Below are 9,711 nucleotides of genomic sequence, written 5' to 3' on the forward strand. Positions count from 1 at the left end.
TTGAACTCCTGTACACTTTCTCCACTGATGTATGGGCTGCATATATGTATAAAAATCCACAACACTCAATTATTTTTCACTGACTAACTCATCTCATCTCATATCAAGTCATCTTCTCTCTAAATGACTTACATTTTATCTGGCTAATGACCTGCAAAGATAAGCAAAGGTTTTCCTGCTACTTTACCACTTAGCATGCATCAATATGCAACGCACACATTCTGCACACATGTACACAAAACTCCACTGCGTGAAGAGTCCGACCTTTGTCAGTTTGCTAACTTTATGGTCACTGACTCCCATGCAGCGGTGTAGTCCCCCTTCCTAGTCCTAAAGGTGTGTTTGCTAGAATCACTGGACTCTGATCTGGAGGTCCACCATTCATCAAACAATTTTATTAGAGTACACACAAAACAAACATGCAGGACCCAGCAGTGGCACTCAGGTCAAGAGTGACACCTGCTCTCAAAGACACTTTATATAGCAACAGTATACGCTGTGCATGTGTGAAACTGTACAAATCGGCATCCATCTGTATGTGTTCATGTGCGTGTTGGCATAGATAAATGACTGATAATGATCCTGATGGTATCATAAAACTCTAAACGGTAGCCAAGACATTCAACTGCTTTAATGAACCAAATCAACAATTACAATGTTTTAACAAAGATGAACAATTAATATAGAAGACAGGTTTTTATTGGACACCCATTCCAAAAATAGCCTGAATATGACTATGCAAATGATTTGTAATATTTTGCATATAGGCTATACAAACACACATATCTACATCTGGATAAATGGACTATCACAGACTTCATCATGCACACAGTATATAAATCAGACATATGATGATGTTTGTGTCATCAGGTGTTTTGTGACTAAGAATTCGCTTCATTCATCCATTTTAATTATAAAGAGATTTGATGAATGTCCAATATATATCACTAATGCTGGTAAAGTTGTAAAATGGTTTATAACAGTACAAAAGTATGTGTTTGTGAATGTACAGTAATGTAATGTTCATATGTTTAACAGGAGTAAGCCAACAATCAGTTTTTCCATCTGTCACTATGTGTATATTATTGAGGAGCTTCCTGACACACCCAGCTACTGTGGTCCATTGATAACCTCCAAACTCACCCAAAACATGACTCAAACACGGCATTAAATGGAGCTTGTGCATGATGACTATCCCAAGTTTGCATTCTGAAAGCACACATCAATACTCTTACTGTGTGCTTAAAAGAGGACAGTTATCCAGCCTCAGCCTGTGACAGGGACATCACTGTCTCACTCTGATAACATGGAGCAGCTTAATGTTTAGCCTAGGTTCCACACACACACACACACACACACACACACACACACACACACACACACACACACACACATGGGCGCACACACATATACACACACAGCAGAGGGATTAGAAAGGCACAGAGACCCATATGCTGCCCAAGGATGGAGGCGAGAAAGCTAAATGCGAGGAAAACACAAGGTAATGATGACCAAGGTGAGAATTATGTCTGTTAATGACAGTTTTACATTATGTTTAACAGCTACAGAAGGCTGCACTTTATGGGTTGATCTGACATTTATTGCATCCTAATCTCAGTTGAAGTTAGTGAAGTTTCTGGAGGATTCAACGCTACCGTGGAACTTTTGTTAATTCTATTTTATTTTGAGGAGAAAGGGACAGTCAACCCAGTTAATTTGTCACTGATACATGAAACTATTTTCTAGTGCAGAGTGAAAACCTGTTGAAGATTCCCTAAGCTTTCCACTTGCTAAGAAGGGCTATTAGCCTGTTAATCCATATTAGAGCGCATACACTATGCTGTGTGGAGGATGGACGAAGGCAACGATACACACTGGAGGTATTACAATGTGCTGAAAGAAAATGAAAGATAAAGATCGACTATTCCCACATGAAAGAAATTGAAGATTAACTATTATACTTTTATATCTACAGACTATAGACGGGAGAATTTGATTGCGTACGTATTTGTGTGTGTGTGTGTGTGTGTGTGTATGTGTGTGTGTGTGTGTGTGTGTGTGTGTGTGTGTGTGTGTACATACTCAAATATATGAAAACACAGAAGTGAAACTGAGAAACACTGCATAAAATGTGCATTATTTGTCAGTAATTTAACTTTTTTGCTCTTTAGAACCTTGAGCATGTTTTTACTTAAGAGATTTACTTGGCATCTATTTAACTACAGAAATTTGGCAAAAACAGACATTTCTTCAGACCTTTATTTTTGTAACCTCTGCACTAAACTTATATTGGGACGGAAGGTTAAGCAACTTTAACATGATGTACCTATTGTCCAAACACAATTAAGTCACCTAAGATTCATCTTTTTATTCTAAACTATAAATAATCTTTGCAAGAATTATTTTAAGTGTACTCCCATGTGTGTCTTTGACATGGCTGGATTTACCATGAAAAATAAAAGTTGTTGTGACATGAGGTGTATGAACTGGAATGGTTACTTCATGAGAGTGACACTGTCTATATGACTGTACACATGATACAAATGTGATTCATTGACCTACATTGCTGCTTTCAGTTGTGTTCTGATGCATGTTTGTTATTTTTTGTATTCCACAGTAAAAACAATTCAATAAGAATTAAGTTTAAAAAAAAGGATGTGTCAACTTTACATGCCAACTACACACAGTAATTCATCTTCTTTGTGACAGGGACAGATGTTGAAGACGATGTCCCAGGAAAGCCACACGGGAGCGTCTCCAGTCGTCCTCTGTCCTCTCTGCTTCGTCTCTATGTGTACGCGTTGCACGGCTGCCTCTGTGAGGTGGCCTTCACTGCTGTGTTGGACTGGTGCAGCACCCAAGACAGGAGGCTGGCGGGACACAGCAGCCTGTGGGCGCTGCCTATGTACGCCATCGCAATCTACCTCATGGAGTGCCTGAGAGGCCGGCTGCTGGCTCAGCATCTCCCACTACCTGTGCGTCTGACAGCCTACACTGCGTTCATTTACCTCTGGGAGTTCAGCTGGGGGGCAGGGCTGAGGCTGCTGGGGGCCTGTCCCTGGGACTACTCAGGTTATAGGTACAACCTCGGAGGGCTGGTGACACTAGAGTATGCACTACCCTGGACTGTGGCTGCCTTTGTAGCAGAGCAGCATGTGATCAGGAACACTCTGAGGATAAGACTGCACAACTGAACTAATATCACTGTGATCTGGATTACGTGCTTCCAACAACAGCCACAAAGTATTTTATGAAAATTGTTTTTAGGATCAATACCCCACAGTTGTGAGTTTTTGACATTTTGATATTAAAAAAAAATTGGTGATCATACTGAACCTCTGTGAGCTGTCCTATATAAAATCTGACACATTTCTTACACACTGAATTATTATTTGACATTTGAGAAATAAGACTAATATGCCCTTGCGAAGAGTAAGATGAGAAAATCATAAATATGAATAATAAATATGAAGCTACAGTCAGAAGACTGCTAATTTAACACAAATCTACAGAGCAACAGGAAACAGCATGGACAAAAAGCAGACTATAAAAACAACAAATGATGGTTTTATAAGTTATAAGGAGTTGTGTTTCCAGTGAATTTGACCTACCTGTGTGCCTTTATCTGTAATTGCACCCATTACTGGAACACAGTTTTATATTTCAGTGGGAAAATACCTTCTATTGTGTCTCATAAGTCAGCAATGTAATCTGGCCCAGACTCAGACAGATATGGGTTTTTGGGGAAAGGGCCAGAGAAGATATGATGTTGAACATGAAATTACAAGCTGAACTTGGCATGCCACACACAAATATCATTTTATAAGCTGACTACTGCTAAAACTTGTTGAAACTTGAAAGTGAAAAAATGTTAAATCATAAAACAGTGAATGTGCGTTAAGCAAAATGATCACATCACACATTTTTTCACTATAGATATTTATTCAATAATATAGATGTTGATATATTCATTATATATTTCCGTGAAAAAATTAACTTACACAACTACTACAAAGTGCAATTCACAGTTTTAGCTTCAGCAGCTTCTGGTATTTATCAATAGGGTCAAAGTTCACTTGCATTAACACATAACAGAATCCTCTTTAAGAAATGAGGGTGTGATTTACAACACTCACTATATGTAATGATATGCAGTCTATCAGATCCAGATAGTGAGTGTTGTAGTAGTAGAGTCGGACACTTTGATTTTGTATAGGTGCAGAATAGGAGTTATCCTCCCCACATATACAACATACTGTATATATAATGTGCCAAAGCTCAGGATCTTTTCCGCTCAGGGTTTTGAGCCACGAACAGTGCAACAGTCCCCTCATCTCTCTGCCACCTGTACCTAGAAAAGAAAAAGACGTGAAATAAGTTTTTTACTGCCAAATCACTTCCTTTTAAAACTCCCCCTTAATGGGAATATTTTGGAATTGCAACACATTTTGCAACAGGAAGCGTTTATTCATAATAATGACTCACTGGCTCTGTTCAGGAATGATTAAACTGTCTCCTGCAGAAAGAGTAAACTCCTGCTCATTCATAGTTACTCTTGATGATCCCTCCTGATGGATAAAGAGAGAAAAGAAGAATTTAAAAAAAAGATTGGTTGAGTGGAAACAAAGGATTTAGACATGTATCCATATGTATGGACTGCAGCATCTAAACAGCACTGACAGACTGCTGGTACAGTATGACCTAAAGAACAAACAGCACATATAGAAGACGTACCATCTGCCAAATCCATGCATCACTTTGCCGTAATGACATCTCTGTTAACCCGGGTCCAAACAGCATGGCCTGTGAGGATCATAAGATAGATATATAGATACTTCATTGATCCTTCACAGGAAATTGCTTGGTTTACAGCAGCAACATCAACAGTTAAGACAGCCACACATAACATCACATAGAAACATATCTCTGACTATCCAGTGGAAAAAACTAAAAACACTTATATAATAATAAAATGCTCATTGTGCAAAAGGTGCACTGCAATATCTAAAAAAGATTTAAAAGCACACAGTCTAGAATAAAACTACAGACATTACTTCCCCATTATTGTTTGTTTGCATTTTCTGTATCTAGATCATCACCTACAGCACAGTCCTAGTAATATGTGCTTGGAATGTTTGATTTGAAAAAGAACACATTTTAATTATCCGTTAACTCCCACTCCCCTTTCACCTGTTTCACTCTGTGGACGTTTCTCATTTTGAATTTGGGTCTTTCCCAATCGATGATCACAGAGGTGTGGTGAAAATTATAAGTGAAAGTTTTGACAGCATTGTTGGTGCAAATCCAAAAAGTTTATCTCTGCCTGGTTACTACAGTTACATTCAAATCAAGCACACCTGCAGAGCAGCCTCCCCACACTAAACTGACATAACTGAACATGAACTGCATGCTTTAACTGCGAGACTGGTGTTTTAATGCTGTAATGAATCATGTGTCAAGTGAAAACATCAGATATAAAACATTTGCATAAAATCGTTGGTAGAGGAGATGCAGAGATGTTGGCGACAGGAAACAGTCGCTCTGCCATCATCTCACACAGATTTATTTTGAAAGAGCCAATGAGGAAACTCCAACACCTAACCAGCTGACCAATGTAGTAACTTCATCACTCAGTCACTCCGTCACGCACAATTATGGTTATAGTCCAGCCAAAAACCATATCACAGACAAATTATTATACCTAGCAGAGTATGTGTGTGTGTGTGTGTGTGTGTGTGTGTGTGTGTGTGTGTGTGTGTGTGTATATATAATGAAACATATCTGCAGGAGAACTTTAAATATTTCAATTTTGAAGTGTCACGTGATGTACCCTGTTCACAGATTTCATATTTCCAGGTAAACCCAAAGTCATGGTTTGAAATTTGACAGAAGAATATGTAAGTTTCAATAATTATCAACACAATTAAAAATTGTAATGCTACCTCTGAAACCACATTTGCTAATGTGGTTTCATGTGGTTTCATGTCCTCGTACCTCTGTCTCAAACTGAGCTCCGAACATGTCGATGGGCCTGCCGCTGGACAGGAACGGCCTCTGTTTCTCCAGCCAGTCCTTAAAGCAGAAGGGTGACATCACATTCAAGGTGTTCATCTGGAACGGAGGCTCCCTGAAGACGTCATCTGTTCAACCAAAGACAATTGTGAAGCTATTTTAAAAATGTATACGGTCCTGGAATGAACAATACAAGAAATCCCCCCAAAAAACTCACTTGGATCAGGTTTCCCTGTTCTGTGCTGGTTTGATGCCAAGAACCTGCCAGGAAGACATCAATCAAGAACAAGAAAGTGCATGAAAACAAATGAAGAAAGATGAGGACTGTGTTTAACTGTGTATGAAGAGAGAATGTGTCTTACTCTTTGATTATCGGCACGAGCTGGGTCCCTAGATTCTCACAGTTGAACCATTTCTCAAACAGGATGTTGGTGGTGTTGTCCACATAGTACCTGAAGGCACCAACACACTTAAGTGTTAATGCTGGCTTTGAGCACTATTGATTAAAAGCATGAATCCTGTGGTTTATTTGGTAAATGTGTTCTTTTGAGAATAGGAAGTCTTTGTATTGCACAACTTTATATTCATATTGATTTCCTGTTTTCTCTCTAAATCTGTTGCTGTGGTTTTCCTGTCATACATTGCTAAACATTTTGAGAGAAGACGAGAGAAGAATAGTTAACCTGAGGCAGTCAGTCTCAGTCAGCAGCCGTCTCCTCTCCACCACCAGTCCCACGGTGTTGGCCTGTCTCTGGGGGGAGTGGGGGATCCGAGCTGGCAGCAGGAACATCTAAGAACGGTGAGAGAAATGTTCATCATCCAACCTTTACTGACCAAATCGCACTGGAGCATCTTATTCTCATGTGGAGTATATACAAGCATTTGAGAACTCACCTCGCCCTCTTTGATGTGTACATCCTTGTGTTTGCCATTTTCAATCACCTTCAGACACATGTCCCCCTTCAGCTGGTAAAACAGCTATTTGAAACAGAGAGGGTTAGTAAAGTGTCAACTAGAACCGATAACACCACATCTTTTAAGTATCTCACATGATTAAAAATAATATTCAGGGAAGTAGCAGAAAATTATGACATCTTTGAAACTGTTACTCAAGTGCCACTGTTGCATGTCAGCTGACCACTTTGACAGCAAAGGATGCCAGCAACAATAGGACCCAGACAGAGTAAATAGAGGTAATACTGCAACGTAGTGCTGGAGTTTGCCCTCATTGGTGGGGGAAGAGTTCAGCTTTAACAGGGGGCCATTCAATGGGGAACTAGAAGTGGGGACTCACCTGTGATGTAAAGGATATTAGAGTAATTGTGAAATTGAAGGCTCAATTAACAGCCTCTGTTATGCTCACAATTAATAAAACATTAATTATATTATGCTCATAAAGTAATTCACGTTTTTTGTACTTAAGCCAAGTTTGCACGTTAATGATTGAAGTGAAACCTTGTGAATAAATAAATAAATAGATAAATGAGTGCTGCTTGTTTACCTCCTCTCCTTCTTCTATATGGTAATCCTTCCTGGTGTTAGGACCTCCTACAAACATTATGTTCAGCTGGGAAAAGTGCCTGAAAGAGAGAAAACAAGCATGTACTGACAAGCATGTACTGACACTCATGTACTCACTGTATGTTTTCATGTGGTCATGTGCTATCCATTAGTCGCTCATTTGACTATTAAAGGAAATTGCACTCTTGTTGTGATTTGCAGAGATTAACAACCTGAAAACACACTGCAATTACACACAAATGAACTATGCAGCTAATATGAAAGAACAGGTGATTACTCACATGAGCTTGTTGCACACTGGTGGCAGGAAGGCATTCTGGTTCTCTGCAATCCAGTTTTCCACATTCACAAGAAGAGGATTGTTGCTCATTGTTAAAATCTCTTCAGACTCTCTGCTGCACTATTCAACCACTCTGAACAGTCTGCTTTAACTAGATTAAACAATCTGACTGACACTCTGACACTGAAAGTCCAAAAAGCAGAAGTGTGTGTAGGCGTGGGGAGGAGTTCTGTGTTGTAGGCCGGTGAAAGGTTGAATCAGCAGTTACAATCAGTAACAGAGTTGTCCTGCAGAGACCCCGTTGCAACAATCATGAATCCAAGCTGGAAACTGATATTGTGACTTCTTATTAGGATTTCTTGTGGAAAGCATTCATAGAGGTACAGAAGGATGTAGAACCTGAAGGTCATTATGCTATGAGTAATTCCTGTGAGACAATAACATACAAACACTAGATAAGCAAAAAGCAGAGCACTGTAATGTATTAGATGGTTATTTAAAGAATAAAAGTTTAAACCTATTATTTAGCCTACTATACATATCAAGATGTACATTCTCATTTTTAGGATATATGCTGTCATAAAAACAGTGTTTAGAAAAGAGCACATTAACCAATTACAACTAATTTTCATATTTAGTCTAAAACATGTCCCTTAAATACATACATTTAACATAAAACACACTATAGTTATTTATATTATATATATTTGTTGCTAGGTTTTAGGTTTGTTTGGTATTAACATGAGAAATGAGAATACCACAATAGGATTTTACTTTGGGGTATCTTTACATTAGATGCAATTATTTAAACTGTCCACTAGATGCAGCTGTTTAACCTGCTAAGATTAGATAAAGCAACAAGTTTTCTAGTAACTCAACTCATGATAGACAACTTGCAACTTGCAGTGTAATATTGAAAATATATTCATATAACGTATATTCTTATTGAATGTGACTAACAGCATGTGACTGCTAACAAGGACAAACAGTGGAATTAATACCTGCCTTCCGTTATTTATGCAGAGCAATAGCTTAACAACTCACAATGATATATGGTAATGCTATGCATCAGTGGTGTAATGCATGTGTGGATGAGTGAAGTGTGGGTTGTAGGGGTCAAAGAAAATAACAAAAGGTAACTAATCCGAAGGGAAGTCGATGTGGAAGTCTGCTCAGCAAAAGAGGACACTGCAAGGACAACAGCACCTTTTATCTCCTGAAGACACTCCCTCTTCAGGTGCAGACAACCGTCTTTATAGACAGATCTATAGATATATAGATAGAGGACCGCCACAATTCCTGTTTTCATAATGAAAATATCTGGCTATTTTACTTTGACTGCTGCCAAATTACCAGACAAATTCTGATTCTTAACTGAATACATACATTAGATATTTAGATGACTCACAGTTTGAGTTAAAGAAGTAACCTTTTGTCAGCTTTTATCTGTTATCAGTAGGGTATGCTTTGTTGGAGGGAAAAATGACCTCCGGGTCCAAATTAATAGTAATAAAAAGAGAGGACATTTAAGGACTCCTGGGGAAAACCCTGACAGCAACAATGTAAAGAAGGATGAGGGCAAAAGTTGCCATCCTCAACATGTATATACTAAACTCATCCAAAGAAGCTCCTCAGGCGTTCTTTTGCTACCTCTACTATTTCATCCAGATTCATTTTTTACTTACACAGTGCTTTGAATTTATCGTTGCAATCATTTGCTGATGTTATTCTCTGATAATTGATAAAATTAAGACACTGAGGGAAGAAGACAACATCAATGAGCCTTTTTGTATTTACAACAGTTTAATGACAGTGTAAAATATGTCTTTATCACCATCTCCACATTTTATTAGTTGCTAGTTATCAGCCCCAGAACATTACATATCGATGCATCTGCA

General features: G+C 38.6%; 2 protein-coding genes across 3 annotated transcripts; one reads left to right on the forward strand and one right to left on the reverse strand.

The window, feature by feature from the left end:
• The first annotated feature begins 1,408 nt into the window (after positions 1-1,408).
• Positions 1,409-3,342, forward strand: LOC128372775 (transmembrane protein 229B-like). 2 transcript variants are annotated; one of them, XM_053332937.1, is made up of 2 exons: positions 1,409-1,516; positions 2,710-3,342. In XM_053332937.1, the coding sequence occupies exons 1-2, from the start codon at positions 1,465-1,467 to the stop codon at positions 3,192-3,194; spliced, it is 537 nt and encodes a 178-aa protein (XP_053188912.1). In that variant the 5' UTR covers positions 1,409-1,464; the 3' UTR covers positions 3,195-3,342. The 2 variants fall into 2 exon arrangements, with proteins under 2 accessions (XP_053188912.1, XP_053188913.1); XM_053332938.1 differs by having other exon boundaries at positions 1,426-1,501.
• Positions 3,343-4,035: 693 nt separating this feature from the next.
• haao (3-hydroxyanthranilate 3,4-dioxygenase) lies at positions 4,036-7,978 on the reverse strand. The gene is made up of 10 exons (XM_053333086.1): positions 7,815-7,978; positions 7,514-7,592; positions 6,907-6,990; positions 6,696-6,802; positions 6,375-6,464; positions 6,230-6,273; positions 5,995-6,140; positions 4,735-4,803; positions 4,486-4,568; positions 4,036-4,351 (listed from the first exon to the last, which is right to left on the reverse strand). Exons 1-10 carry the CDS (start codon positions 7,901-7,903, stop codon positions 4,279-4,281), a joined length of 864 nt encoding a protein of 287 aa, XP_053189061.1. The 5' UTR covers positions 7,904-7,978; the 3' UTR covers positions 4,036-4,278.
• Between the last annotated feature and the right edge of the window lie 1,733 nt (positions 7,979-9,711).

This window comes from Scomber japonicus, chromosome 14, assembly GCF_027409825.1.
Source record: "Scomber japonicus isolate fScoJap1 chromosome 14, fScoJap1.pri, whole genome shotgun sequence".
Classification (NCBI taxonomy): Eukaryota; Metazoa; Chordata; class Actinopteri; order Scombriformes; family Scombridae; genus Scomber; species Scomber japonicus.